At 33.4% G+C, this 15,682-nt stretch overlaps 1 protein-coding gene across 4 annotated transcripts in view; it reads right to left on the bottom strand.

Annotated features, from left to right (window-relative positions):
- The window catches only part of LOC110022759 (ABC transporter G family member 28-like), an 82,218-nt gene that overhangs the window by 33,355 nt on the left and 33,181 nt on the right, over positions 1–15,682 (bottom strand). For all 4 annotated transcript variants that reach the window (XM_020721855.1, XM_020721872.1, XM_020721864.1 and 1 more), the window contains exons 4-6: positions 1,289–1,352; positions 1,062–1,208; positions 865–899 (exon numbers count right to left, since the gene is read on the bottom strand). In XM_020721855.1, the coding sequence (XP_020577514.1) occupies positions 865–899; positions 1,062–1,208; positions 1,289–1,352 (246 nt within the window). The remainder of the gene's footprint in view (positions 1–864; positions 900–1,061; positions 1,209–1,288; positions 1,353–15,682) is intronic.

The following is a 15,682-nucleotide window of genomic DNA, read 5'->3' as shown; positions in this document are numbered from 1 at the left end:
CAGCTAGTGGCGAGAACCATAGTAATATGGGTGTCTTTCATAACTAAAGTCGACGTTCGGACGTGTTAGCATGGTCCGTTTCGTCATCCGTGGTCATCCAAATGAGTTTGTCGACATTCGGGCAAAAAATGTGTCAACTTCGGTTTTTTTTAAATTTTAGCTTGCGACGGATCATTTTGAAAATTGATTTTAGTGGTACGATGCATGCAAGCCTTAGCGACGTGACTTGTGATGTTTATGTGCGTCGAATGTGTGAATTGTGGTGTTTGCCCGTGGTGTAAGTGCATAAATATATGTGTGTGAAAGTCGAAAGAGGTATTCCTAAGGCCTCCTGATCCTATAGAGACTTATTTTTTGACCCTCCGCATATTGGTCCTTAGCCCTCGTAACTAAAAGTTGAGTGTTTGGAACCAATCACGTGAGGTTCTCACAAAAATGAGTCAAGAAGTGGTTTAAAATTCTATGTGAGGTGGACTCCATTACTAGTCCGCTAGGATGGTCAATAAGAAACTCTTGAAGCTAGATCCTAGGTAATAAGAGAAGGAAACCAAAATCTTAAAAAAAATGAGGTCAACAACCACTTAGACACATTTTGCAAGAAAAAAAAAACAAAAAGCAAAAGGCAACCCATAACAAAAAGACGACGGCATCAGAAACTTTTAGAGGAACTTGGCAACCAAAACTTTGTTGTAAGCAAACAGTGGATAGTTATAGCACAAAAGAACAAGAAAGTACAAAAAGGACAGAAAAAAAGAAATAATACTCTAATTTTTATGTGCAAAGAACTAAAAAAACTTCTAAAGATTTTATATAAGTTTCACCTTTAACAAACATACTCCTATTAACTAGCAACCAGAAACTTACTTTTCTCTGACATAGATCCCATCCTGCAATAATAGCTGCAAAAATAAAAAAGGAATAGATGATTACGTGTAAATACATTAATTAGGGGAAATCAATAATCAAACAGTTCAATCAAACATAAATTTTGGTTAGAAAATTTTATTGACCAAAAGGAAGTATTGAGATAAGAGTTAAAACATGTAGGATTAAAGCAGTACCCACTACTGCAAGAAACTTTTCTAATTGTACTTGGGCAAAAATATCCAGGAGGGCAGAATATTTCACTGCTACTTCCAACATCTGCCCATCTATCCGCACCACCACAGCTATGGTTTGTCTGCCCAGGAGGCGGCTGATAATTGTATCTGAAAAAAAATTGTCAAATATTTTTTTCAACAAGAGAGAAAAACAATACCAACAGCAGCAGAAAGAAACGTAAGCTTACGGATCACAAACTCCAGTAGATGCATTCAAATTGGCACGCGGACAATATGCGCCTAACGGACAGGCTTCATTGAATTCAAAAGAAAAAAAAAAATTATAACGTGTCAACAAATTTACCCAGAATTGATTACTTGGTGTTAGCTATTGGGTAACCAAAACAGCAATAAAAATCAAAGATGCAACAAAGAAGACCACAGTATTCTTCAAGTTAAATAGCTAAAAACATAGGTTGCCATGCATGATTTTGGCTACAAATGTTTAAATTTATGCTTCAGATGAGAAGCCCAAAATTGATGATAGCTAGCCCAGTTACCCAAAAACTGAGCATATGCCTAAAATGGTAGCAATCAATTTCTTTATAGTGGTCAGATTGCTATACTTTTTGTTGTTGAATTCATCACATGATAGAGACCAATCATACATGCATCTAAATATGTTAAGGGTTACCCTGAACCAGAAAAATTCATAATATAAAATACTCCTTCCAATGAAAGCATCAAGTTTTATAGTGCATCTATTTGCAATTAGTGTTGCAAGTAGATAAAAACTCAAAATACTATTACTCTATTCCTCTTTACAACATTCAGATAAATAGTACCAGATCTCCTGTTAGCAAACTATGACAGCAATCAATTAGACTTGCTCCTGAATTCCATAGTTTTGGATATTTAAAATCCTGAAGATAGCTCCAAGATCTAAAATGAATGCATTAATCATTTTCAGAGTATATTCGTCAACAACAAACCCTTACTGGTAAAGCTATGTCATTATTTGCTATGAAGCCATTGAATAGAATCGCCTTAATTAAGGGAGGGATACCTATCAGCTACAATTCATTCAAAATCCAACCAAAAGCTATACAAATCAAAAAATTCAAACAATGGGGATGAGATAGTGTACTTTAAAACAACACCCAGGCCCGATTCAATCTATCTCATGAAACAAATCAAGTTCAAGGTTAATCGACCATTAAAAGTGAGCAACTCTTGAACAAGAGGTGCACGCTAATTGGTTGTAATAAAATAAATTTATTTTTATGTAATAATTAAAATTAATTAAATAATAATAATAACTAATAATACATGAAAATAAAATCAAACTTTGGATGAACAGATGGGTAAGACATTAAAGATATATATTTTATTAAACAAGAGGTGCACGCTAATTTACAGTTTTCTTGGTCAAGTTATTTTTTCTGGTCAACTCCGGGAAATTATTTTATCAAAGATTTTAAAAATTGCATTATATATATTATTATGTATTGATATAAATAGATTTACTTAGTTTAAATATAATAAGGATGAATTCAGAAATTACGTACTTAAATGGAGAAGAAATTAGAAAGTAAAAGGTGTGCTAAGGTAAAAAAAGTGGTAGAAAAATCTAGATTTAAATTTTTCTCAACATATAATATATAATATAAGTAGAATATATAGGATTAAATAAAATTCAGCAAATTTTAAAAGAAATGATAGGTTAACTTATAATTGAAATGCTAAGATATTTTTAAAATATTTAATATTATAAAAACCTGAAACTTTAATCTGCTAAATTTAACAAATAATAGGTAAATAACATTATAAAAATTAGTTATAGGTTCTAAAAAAAACCTAGTTATAGATTAAATTCACATATGTAATAATCAAATTAATTACTAATAAGAAAAACTTATTAAAGGATGATATTATAGCAGTTAATCGAATACAATATTTTATTATAGGTATATCAAGAAAAATAACTTGACCAGGAAAAGACATCCGACTATTATGAACAGATGCGTAAATATATTATTATTTTACATTAATTATTTTTATTTTTGGAGAAAACAGAAATAATTTTTAATTGAACTTCTATATACAATTGAAAATGATTTAATTTTATTTAGTAATTTTTTTTAAAATGTAAAATTTATATTTCTTGTATGGTTAAACTAATTAAGACAATTATTTAACTGTAAAAACAACATGACATGTCTTCATATACATACATATATACATATATGTTAAATCTTGAAATCGCCCCAGTATGACACTAGATGGGGAAACAACATACAAATAAAATAAAAATGAATACCTCCCTTTTTTATGTGGTTTTAAAAAATGTTATAAAAATATATATTTTTAGAATACACATATAGATGATGACTACTAACATTGTCATTGCCGGGTCACAAGCATCGGATGCAAAAACTGAAGGGTGTGTTAGGTAGTCGACAGTTTGCTTAAAATCTGTCAAAAAATTATGACATGAATCCTTTAAATTTTTATGTAAATGTTAGGGTGTCCCCTAGAAGCGATGAGTTGTATGGCTTGATTACAGTAAAAAGTTTGCAATCGCTACACTAGCGCCCAGGTGTAGTGTTAAATAAGTAAGGGTTCCCATATTGCAGAAATATGTGGGTAAAGAAGTTAGTCTATAAAATTAATATTTGGATAAAATCTTAGAATATATGTATAATAACAAGTAAATTAATGAAATTAGTTGATATTATGGTTCATAGGAAAATAAATATCATATGTAGTCAGGAAACCAAATGGGTTGGAGAAAAGGCTAAGGAGATTGATAATTTAGGTTTCAAAGTTCGGTATAAAGGTAAGAGGCAAACTAGAAATTGTGTAGCTGTAATTATAGATAAGAGTTTGAAAGATAATATTGTAAAAATAAATAGAGTTACAGATAGAATCATTGCCCTTAAGATTATTGTTAATACTAATATTTTAAATATTATAAGTATTTATGCTCCCAATTAGGTTTAGATATAGGTTCGAAAGATAAATTTTGGAATGACTTAGAAAATTTAATACAAATGATACCTCTTGAAGAAAGAATTTGTACTGGAGGAGATTTAAATGGACATGTCGGTAGAGTGGAAGAAGACTTTAGATATATTCATGGTGGCTGCAGTTTTGGAATGATTAATGAAGAAGATAGAGTTATACTAGATTTTGATTTAGCGTATGATTTTGTTATTGCTAATAATTTATTCAACAAAAGAGATAAACATATTATTACTTATAAAAATGGATCTAATAAAACACAAATTGATTTTCTTATGAGTTCAAGAGATCGTCGAGAATGTAAAGATTGTAAGGTCATTCCTAGTGAGGATTTAAGCACTCAATATTGTTTATTAGTTCTAGATTTTAAGATGTAGAGTTGTAAAATAAAAAATACTAGAAATCATCCTCGTAGAATTAGATAAATGTACCATAAAGACAAATAAAATCATTTTTACGAGCAAAATTCAAGATTTCAAAATTTATGATGTTTATAAAGAAGCAAATTCTATGTGAGGTAAAGTAAAAAAACTATTAAACAAATGACAAAAGTTGTACTTGGAGAATCAAAAGAAAAAGTTTTTATAAATAAAAGTAGTTGGTGATGGAATAATAATGTGCAAGAAAAAATAAAATATAAAAGTTATGTTATAAAAATTGTTTTAAATATAAAAGCTTAGAGAACTAGGAAAAATATCAAACGGCTCGTATGGAGTCTAAGAGAGTAATTTGTGACGCTAAAAATTATTTTTTTAGTGATCATTATAATAGATTAGATACTAAGGAAGGTGAAAATATATGTATAAACTGGCCAAACAAAAAGAAATGATGTACGTATAATTATAAATAAGAATTTGAAAGATAATGTAGTAAAATTTAATAGAATTTGAGATTCCCCTAAAGATTGTTGTTAATATTAAGATTTTTAATGTTATAAGTGTTTATGCTCCTCAAATACGTTTAGATATATGTTCAAAAGAAAATTTCTGGAATGACCTAAAATATTAATGCAAATGATACCTCTTGAAGAAAGGAAGAACCATATTAAATTTTTTTTTAGCGTATGATCTTATTTTTGTTAATATTTTATTTAAAAAAAGAGATGAACATATTACTATTTATAAAAATGAATCAAATAAAACACAAATTGTATATTTTTTTATGAGAAAAAGAGATCGTCGAGAGTGCAAATATTGTAGGGTCATTTCACATGAAAATTTAAGTACCTAACATCGAGTATGAGTTTTGGATTTTAAGATAAAGAGTTGTGATATAAAAAATACAAGAAAAAAATGTCATAGAATTAGATGAGGCACCTAAAAGACATGAATAAAATTATTTTTATGAGTAAATTTCAGGATTTCAAAATTTGGGATGTTCGTAAAGAAACAAATTTTATGTGAAAAAAGTAACAAGAAAAGATAAAATATAAGTGGCAACAGATGTACTTGAAGAATCAGAAAGAAAATTTTTTATAAATAAAAATAGTTAGTGGTAGAATAATAATGTGCAAAAAAAATAAAATATAAGAAGTGTTATAAAAAATAGTTTAAATATAAAAGCTTTAAAAATTGAAAAAAAAAATAGAATGTGACATGCAGGAAGTCTAAGAAAATAATTTGTGATGTTAAAAGTTATACTTTTAGTGAAATTTATAATAGATTAAATACTAAATATAATGAAAAATATATGTATAAACTAGTCAAACAAAGAGATGAAAAGTAAAGATTTAATTCAAGTCTATTAAAGATGAAAATTAAAAAGTGCTTTTATTATAGAAAGATATTAAAAATAAATAGGGAGCTATTTTGATAAAATTTTCAATAAAGTTTCTGGAAAGATGATCGGCCTTGGTGATCTTAACATCATTACTAATAATAAAACATTTTTTTTAGCGTCATATTAGTAAAAAAGAAGTTGATGAGGCTATAAAGAAAACCAAGAGCGAAAAACTAGTAGAATCTAATGATATCCTAATTAAAGTGTGAAATACTTAAGAGATTTGGGAGTTTCTCGGTTTACAAAACTCTTTAATATTATTTTTAAAAATAAAAAGATGAATGAGATGTGGAGAAAGAGTATTTTGGTCTCATTTTTAAAAATAAAGGAGATGCACAAGAGTGCACAAATTATGGAGGAATTAAGTTGATGTGTCATACTTATAAAATTTTGAGACTCCTCCAAACAATTCTCAACGTCATAACGAATAGAATTATAGGATTCTAGAAAAACGGAATAATAAGTTTAAGCATAGAAGCAAAATAAAAAATAAACTACAAAAACACACAAGAATTTTACGTGGAAAAACCCAAGAACGTGAAAAAACCACGAGGTCATGAAAATCAGATAGTTTTACAAATGACTCACATAAGTTTCTTCTCAAGACTCACACGAAAAAACTTTCAGGACGCTCCACAATCTTCCTTCTGCAATCTGACACGAACAACACACACCGAGATCTCATAAATCCTCCTCTTCAACTCTTCTCTCCTTCACAAGGAACTTGTTGAAGAACATCTGAGAAAGTCTAAAAGATAAGCCACTCAAAATTGGCTTAAAACCAGAAATTTTGCGTACCAACTCTTCGGGCGCAAAAACGCTCGAACTGGGCGCAAAAGTGTCCGTCTCTCGGGAAGCAGAATCATGTCCTGCATAGTTGGGCGCTTGGGCACCTAAGGGGAGCAAAGCGCCCCCTTCTTCGTCAAGCGCCTAAACATGGGAGCAAAGGTTTCCAAAGGAAGTGCAAAGGCACCCCCTTCAGAAATAATGCCCACATGGTAGGGGGCTTGAGCACACAAGCCCAGCGTTTAGGTGTCTCGTTCTCGGTCTTCCCTGCGTGCTTTGGCTCCACAAGACTAAAAATCTCCCACTTTGAGATAATAGCACCCAACAACAATCCTCTTTACCTACACCTCCATCTAAATTACCTTCATAGTCACATATTATGGTCAAGTACCGTGGTGTGGCTCACCCCCTATCTCAACCTTCATGAAACCCAATTGAAGCTAAGCACAAATTAAGTTTCTCAACATTCACCACCTTTGTCAACATATCCGCAGGATCTTGAGCTGTGTATCTTCTCCAGGAATAACTACTCATCTTCAAGAAGAGAGCGAATGAAATGATACCTCACATGGTGGGCTCTTGAGCACAAAAGCCCAGCGTTTAGGTGTCTCGTTCTCGGTCTTCCCTGCGTGCTTTGGCTCCACCAGACGCTCCACAAGACTAAAAATCTCCACTTGGAGATAATAGCACCCAACAGCAATCCTCTTTACCTACACCTCCATCTGAATTACTTTCATAGTCACGTACTATGGTCAAGTATCGTGGTGTGGCTCACCCCCTATCTCAACCTTCATGAAACCCAACTGAAGCAAAGCACAGATTAAGGGCCCGTTTGGGGCAGCTTATTTGGTGCAGTGGCGTTTTGAAAACTCACTTGGTTTGTTTGGGTAAAGTGAGTTTTGGCAGCTTATGCGTTTTCAAAACGTTGAAATTTCACACCGCAGCTTTCTGACAGCGGTCTAAATTTTCTAAAAAAATAAAAATTTGTAATAACCACCACACCTAGCTTATTAGCAGATTATTTTTAATCAGTTTATCAGCAGATTATTCAATAAGCTGCAGCTGCCCCAAACAAACCCTAAGTTTCTCAACAGTCACCACTTTTGTTAACATATCCGCAGGATTCTGGGCTGTGTGTATCTTCTCCAGGAATAACTACCCATCTTCAAGAAGAGAGCGAATGAAATGATACCTCAGTTCTTTTTCGTCCTGGCATGAAAAGTTGTGTTCTTAGCAAAATAAATCACACTCATACTGTCACTATAGAGTTTTTCAATCCCCTGCTCCTTGCCCAAGTCTGCCATGAAAATCTATAACCAAATTATCTATTTTCTAGCATCAGTAATAGCAACATATTCTGCTACTGTAGTGGAAAGTATAATGATCTTCTGCAACTTGGAGACCCAACTCACCACTGTGCTCCCCAATGTGAAGATATATCATATTGTACTTCTCCAACTGTCCACATCTGTCAGATTTGAATTTACAAATCCTTGTAGACTAGCCTCTGCACTTCCATAGCAAAGTGTCTTGTTGATTGTTCTCTTCAAATACCTAAATATCCACTATACCGTCTCTCAATGATGTATGTTTGGATTTCTTATGTACCTGAGGATCACTCCCACTGCATATGCAATATCTGACCTGATACAAGTCATCACGTACATCAAACTTCCAACTACTGAAGCATGTGGAGTTCTCTCCATCTATGATTGCTATGCTTCAGAGTTTGGTGATAGCTCCTTAGATAGTTTAAAGTGACTACCTAAGGAGTGCTAACTGATTTCACCTCACTCATGTTGAACCTTTGTAGAATCTTTCAACATACTCTGCCTAAGACAACTTCAGTGTTCCTGCACTCATGTCCCTGTTGATTCTCATCCCAAGGATCTTTCTGATTAAACCTAAATCATTCATCTCAAACTCACTTGATAAATGATTCTCCAAATCACTTATTTTTTCCATATTTTCCCCTGTAATCAGCATGTAATCCACATACAAAAGAAATAAAATATAATAGTTATCAAAATGTTTTATAAAGTAACAGTGGTCTGTCTGACACTTCAAGTACCGATTTTTTGACATGAACCTATCAAACTTCCTATATTACTGTCTCGGAGCCTACTTCAAGCCATAGAGACTCTTCATCAATCTGCAGACCAAACCTTGTCTACAAGTTTCCAAAGTAGTTGTTGGACTGTCCTGAACTCTGTCTTTGTACATCTTCATCTCGTTAAAAGTGGCATCTTTGGTCCTAATAAATTTTTTATTCTAATAATCTCAGAACTTATACTCAAACTCATCTAAGTCATATCCAATGAAAGTGCACTTGACAGATTTTGAGTCAAGCATGCTCCTGGAACCTGCATCAACATGCATATATACAGAACACCCCAACACTCTCAAATGAAATAGACATACCATTTTGTTACTCTAAGCTTTTTCAGGTAAGCATTTCTTGAAAGGTACTGACATACTACAATTAATCAAATAAACTGTAGTGCAAACTGCTTCAGCCCATAATTATTTCGACAAGTCTGCGTGCAACCTCATGCTCCTAGCACGCTTTGTGATTGTTTTGTTCATGCGCTCAGTTAGATCATTCTGTTGGGGTGTCTTTGGGACAATAACTCATGTTTGACCCACTCTGTACTAAAATTATTGAACTTTTGATCAGGGTACTCATCTTATCTGAGCTGAGACACTTCAGCTTCAAGTGTCTCATTTTCAATCACAGTCTTCCATTTCTTAAATACTTCAAATACATCAAATTTCTGCTTTAAGAAATAAAACAATATCTTCCACGTGTGATCATTAATGAACGTGACAAAATAACGAGAACCTCCAAGGAATTGAACTAGAGTAGGACCTTATACATCAGTATGTACTAACTCTAGTTTCTTTGACTTTACCATTGACCCGCTCTTCAAAAAAGAAACTCTCTTCTGCTTGTCATATATACAATCTTTACAGAAATCTTGATCAACTGATTTCAAACCCTGAAGTTTATTCTTTAAAAGTAGGGATTGCAAGTAAGGATTGCATACATTTTTCGCTCATATGGCCAAGCCAACGGTGCCACAAACCCGCATCCACCCTGATTCCAGCCGCATCAATGAAATCAGTCATTTCATTGATCAGATTCTTCAACGTTGCCCCGAGCCATCACTAATTCCCCCTTGTTATCTTCCACGAAACACCTATAAAAGTTGTCACGAATCCTGACTTTGTCAGCTGACTCACAGAGATGAGATTTCTCGTTAAACTAGGAACATGTCTGACTTCAGTATGCTTCCAAACTGCTAGGCAACTTGATATCAACATCACATTTTCCTACTATACTAAAGACCATGTTATCTCCCAAATAAACCTTTTCTAGATCACTCTGAGTGTAGTTTTTAAATACATCTTTATTGGGGCAAGCATGAAAAGAGGCACCTGAATCTACTATCCAGGATTCAGTACTGACTAGAGATAACACCGAGAATCATTTTTGTATTTCACCGGATGAGACATTAGCAAAGAAACTACTATCACGTCCTCCACGACCAGCTTTCTTTGGAGTTTTGCAGTCCTTTAAAATACCCCTTCTTACCGCAAGATCGGCATTCTCCTTTGCTTGAATTGGGTCTCCTTTCTTGGACTCACATCCGTCTCTCCCTGTATTCCTGCTCAGATTCCTTCTCCTATAATTAGCACTCAACGCAAAACCCGAATATTCACATTTGTTGTTTTTTTGCGAACTTCTTCATTCAGCATCAGACTCACAATGTCATCAAAGTTCAAATTTGAAGTCCTTGAAGAATTACCCACCATCGTTACCAAACCATCCCAATTGTCTGGCAATGAAGATGGTATAATTAATGCTCTGACCTCATCACTAAACTTGATCCCCACATAACACAACTGACTCGTCATGATGTTAAAGTTATTAAGATGCTCCGCCACTGAACTATCTTCCACCATCTTCATATTAAATAATTTTTTCATCATAAAAGCCTAATTAGAAGAATGTTTTTCGTACATCTTGGTCAATGCTGACATGAGATCCACCATAATCTCATTCACAATGTTGAATGCAACAGATAAATAAAGTAATAACTTGATCAAATCCAATGTCGTTCGATCCAACACTTCTCATTCCTCCATAGGCATAGACTCGGACTTCCTTGTAATTCCTTGTAGTGGCAAGTACAATTTTTTAATATAGCAAATCCTTCACCTGCATCTTCCAGAAAGCAAAGTTCGTCTCATTGAACTTCTCCACCTTAAACCTAACTTCTTCAGTCATTGCTCCCACTCAAATTGAACCCCTCTCTAATATTAGTTTTGTTGAAAATCCTCCAAACAATTCTCAATCACAGCGGAATAGGATCACAAAATTCGAGAAAACTAGAACAATAAATTTAAGCATGGAAGCAAATAAAAAACAAACCAGAAAAGCACACGAGAATTTTATGTGAAAAAACCTGAGAACTATAAAAAATCATGAACCCGTACCACTACAAATTCACCATAAAAACCCATAAATCCTCCTCCAACTCTTCTCTCCTTCATCAAGTACTTGTTGAAGTACACCCGAGTAAGTCTAAAAGATACGTCACTCGAAATCGGCTTAAAACCAGAAATTTTGCGTACCAAATGCTCCGACGCAAAAGCGTCCGGATTGAGCGCAAAAGCATACATCTCTCGGAAAGCCAAATCGTGCCCAACATAGTTGGGCGCTTGGGCCCAAAGGGGGGCGCAAAGGCACCCCCTTCTCTGTCAAGTGCCTAAACATGGGCGCAAAAGTGCCCCCTTCAGAAGCAGCGCCAACATGGTGGGTGCTCGAGCGCCCAAGCTTGGCGCTTAGGCGATGGGTTCTCGATCTACCTGGGTGCTTTGGCTCCACAACACTAACATAAAATTATGGGAGAGGGCAATTGTAAATAAGTTAAGACACAATACAAAAATTTCTCATAATCAATTTGAATTTACGCGAACAAGTCTACTATGGAAGCTATACATTTATTGAGAGGTTTAAAGGAGAAGCACAAAGAGAATAAAGAATATCTACTTATGATTTTTATTGATTTAGAAAAAACCTACGATAATGTTCCAAGAGAATTCATTTGGAGAGTTCTAGAGAAAAAAGATATTGATATGACTTATATTCAAGTAATTAATGATATGTATACTGGAGCTATTACTTTGTGTTCGAAAAAAAGAAAGTTTGACCAAGTATTTTTCTATTTCAGTAGGATTACAATAGGGATCGGCTTTAAGTCAATATCTTTTTGCTTTAGGTATGAATGCTCTTCCTGGATTTTTACAAGAGGAAGTACCTTGGTGTACGTTTTTCACTGATGATATATTTCTTGTGGATAAGGCTAGAGAAAGAGCTCATGAAAAACTTGAATTATGGAGGCCTACATTGGAGTCTAAAAGCATTTGCTTGAGTAGATCTAAAACTAAATACATGGAATGTAATTTTAATTAAAAGGTGTGATCGTTTTAGATATATTGGGTCTATTGCTCAAAGCGATGTTGATATAAATGGGGATGTTATTAGTAGAATTCAAGTTGGTTGGTTGAAGTGGAGGAATGCATCAAGCCTATTGTGTGATAGAAAAGTACCGCTTATACTTAAAGGAAATTTTTATAAGATAGTGGTGAGACCAACAATGCTCTATAGCGCACAATGTTAGCCTTTAAAAGAGAAGCATAAAATAAAGTTGTGTTACTGACATGAAAATGCTTAGGTGGACGAGTGACTTGACACTTAGAGACAAAATGCAAAATGAATATATCCATGATAGGGTTGGTGTAGCTCCACTGGTAGACAAGATAAGAGAGAGTCGTCTTAGATGATTTGATCACATTAAATGCCAACCATCTGATGATCTTGTAGAAGAGTAAATGTTTTAGATTATATGTTAAGAAAGGTAGAGGTAGACCTAAAAAGACTTGGGCATATTACATAGAAAATGATCTTAATCTATTAGAATTAAATGAAAATATGAAACTTAATAGGAAGCAATGGAGAAAAAAATTCATGCAGCCAATCGCACTTAGTGGGATAAAGGCTTGTTGTTGTTGTTGTTAACATATAGATGATGATTTCCTCTAACAAATGTTTTATATGAAATAAATAAAGTAATAATAGAACTGAGTTATTCATGATCTCATTTTACTATTTTGACCTTGGCTTTCGTAACATCTGAACATACATTATTTTACTATACATAAATGTCTTCAAGTGTGAATTATTATAATTTAGAAATATTTTATGTAATGAGTTGCTTAACTCAAACTTTATTGCTAAAAATTTTCAAGAAAAACTTCTTCAAAGTAAATGAACAATAGAGATTATATTTACAGACATCGGAGAGCCCCAAGAGATAGGTAAAGTAATTAATTTTTTTTATAAAAATTGTAAAAATTTAAAATTTGAATGAATTTTTGTTAATTAAATATTTGGATATAGTAGCTCTTCTATATTTTGGACAGCCTCTAAATATAAATGAAAATTTTGGTTTAAGAGAAATATTTAGATAAAAATTTATACATCTAAACGTCTGTGACATTCAAAGCTCCAAGGTTGGATTGTGACAAGAGTGATATCAGATCTAAAGTATAGAGCCAAAAGAAAATTAATGATATTAATCCATTAAGAAAAATCATTAATTGCTATTAAAAAGTTTAGATAGTAATTACAATTTTCATTAAGAAGTGTAAAATTTTGGAATATCATGGGATTGAAAATTAATCAGGAAGATACATATGGGAATGCGTAACTATTGAATAACAAAATTTGGTGCCACCAGCACTTACTGATCACATATCTGTGTAGATGTGCATATTGCATTAAACATAAAAAAGAGTACAAAAAGTACAAATATAGGTCTTCAGACATACACAAAAGAGGCCCTTATCATCGCAGAGGAAGACAAAATCTGACAACTAAGGGACCATGTCAAAAGAAAAACTACGTAAAGTAGCCTTTTGGGCACAAAAGTGGGCAGCTTTGTTAAGTCCAATGATGGTAGTGTTTCTATGAATGATTTTAGTCAGATGATGATGTTAGTTACACAATTAATTCAAAATTCCTAAACTTAGGTAGTGATAGTGTGGAAGCGTTTATGGATAAGTATCTAAAGTTACTCCTATATATGAGGCAACACCTCTTTCAGGAATAGGGAGGTCAGTAGAAGCTGAGAATTGAAAAGATTATTGACAGCATGTCCTGTCTGCAGAAGAGGAGGGTTACATTTGTTACTTTCACTTTTCTGAGAGAAGTGGAGAGATGGTGGCAGAAATCTGCAAGAAAGATTCGGTGGACGACCAAACAGTTTTATTCAGCGAGAAATTTTCTGAAATACTTTTCAATACTTTTATTCCTCTCTCAGTCAGGGGGCAAATGCAAAACAAATTTATTAGGATGGTGCATGGTGACCGCTCCATTAAGAAATATATACCTGAGTTCACTATGCCCCTAAACGTACCATAGCAAATCTTCAATTTAAGGAAAATTTCATGACTTATCTGGATTGAAGGATGTGAGCAGGTAATTTTTAATCCCTTTGAGCATCAGAAAAAGCTAGAAAAATAGAGATTGATTCTTTGGATACACAGAGATAAGAGGTATTCAAAAGAGAAAAATGATTACAACAACGTGAACAACAAGCCCTTATCCCACTAAGTGGGGTCGACTACATGAATTCTTTTTCTCCATTGTGTCCAATTGAGAGTCATATTTTCATTTAATTTTTTAATAGATTAAGTTCATTTTAATAGATTAAGTTCACTTTTTATACCATCTATCCAAGTCTATTTAGGTCAACCTCTACCTTTATTAACATAAGTCGAATCTAAAACATCTACTCCCCTAACCAGATCATCAAATAATCAACGTTTAATGTGATCAAACCATCTAAAACGTAAAGCTAGACCAACCCTATCACGGATATATTCATTTAGCATTTTGTCTCTAAGTGTCAAGCCACTCATCCACCTAAGCAATCTCATCTCAACAATTCTTAACTTTGTTTTATGCTTCTCTTTAAAAGGCAAGCATTCTGTGTCATAGAGCATTTCAGGTTTCACCACCATCTTATAAAATTTTCCTCTATGTCAAGTGGTACTTTCCTATTACACAATAGTCCCAATGCAACCCTCCGCTTCGACCAACAAACTTGAATTCTACTAAAAACATCCCCATCTATATCAGCATCACTTTGAACAATATACCCGATATATCTAAAATGATCGCACTTTTTACTAATTTGATCACCCATAGTTACAACTCTACCACTAGAGATACCACTACTAAAATTACATTTTATGTATTCAGTTTTAGACCTACTCAAATGAAGGTCTTTAGACTCCAATGTAGACCTCTATGCTTCAAGTTTTTCTTGAACTTTTTCTCTAGTCTTATCCACAATAAGGACATCATCAACAAAAAGTATACACCAAGGTTCATCCTCCTATAAATGTCCAGTAAGAGCATCCATAACTAAAGCAAAAAGATATGGGCTTAAAGCTGAATCCTGATGTAATCCAACTGAAATAGGAAAATAATTGGCCAATCCACCTCTTCGAACACAAGTAACAGCTTTAGTATACATATCTTTAATTACTTGAATATAAGTCATATCTATGGCTGTCAATTTGGCTCGTTGTTCGTGAACAGCTCGTGTTCGACTCATTAAGCAGCTCGTGTTCGACTCGTTCGTTAAGCCTAACGAGCCGAACACGAGTGTTCGGTTTGTTAAGCAACTCGTGTTTGAATCGTTCGTTAAGCCTAACAAGCCGAACACGAACAAATTTTTAAGCTCAAAATATAAACGAGCCGAACACGACCAAACATTTTTTTGCTCGTGTTCGAACAAACATTTGTTCGCTCGTGTTTAGCTCGAATTGACTCGAAAAGAGATAAATAAATAAATAAATAAATATATTGGTTTAGTTTGGGTTAGCTATGTGGTTAGTGTCCTTTTTTGTATAGATTTGATCCAGGTTCGAATCTCATACTTTACATCTATTTTTCTCAATTTTAGTTTAACGAGCCA

This window comes from Phalaenopsis equestris, unplaced genomic scaffold, assembly GCF_001263595.1.
Source record: "Phalaenopsis equestris unplaced genomic scaffold, ASM126359v1 Scaffold000002, whole genome shotgun sequence".
In the NCBI taxonomy this organism is placed as follows: domain Eukaryota; kingdom Viridiplantae; phylum Streptophyta; class Magnoliopsida; order Asparagales; family Orchidaceae; genus Phalaenopsis; species Phalaenopsis equestris.
The sequence above is the reverse complement of the archived record's forward strand: the minus strand, read 5'-3'. Positions and strand labels throughout refer to the sequence as shown.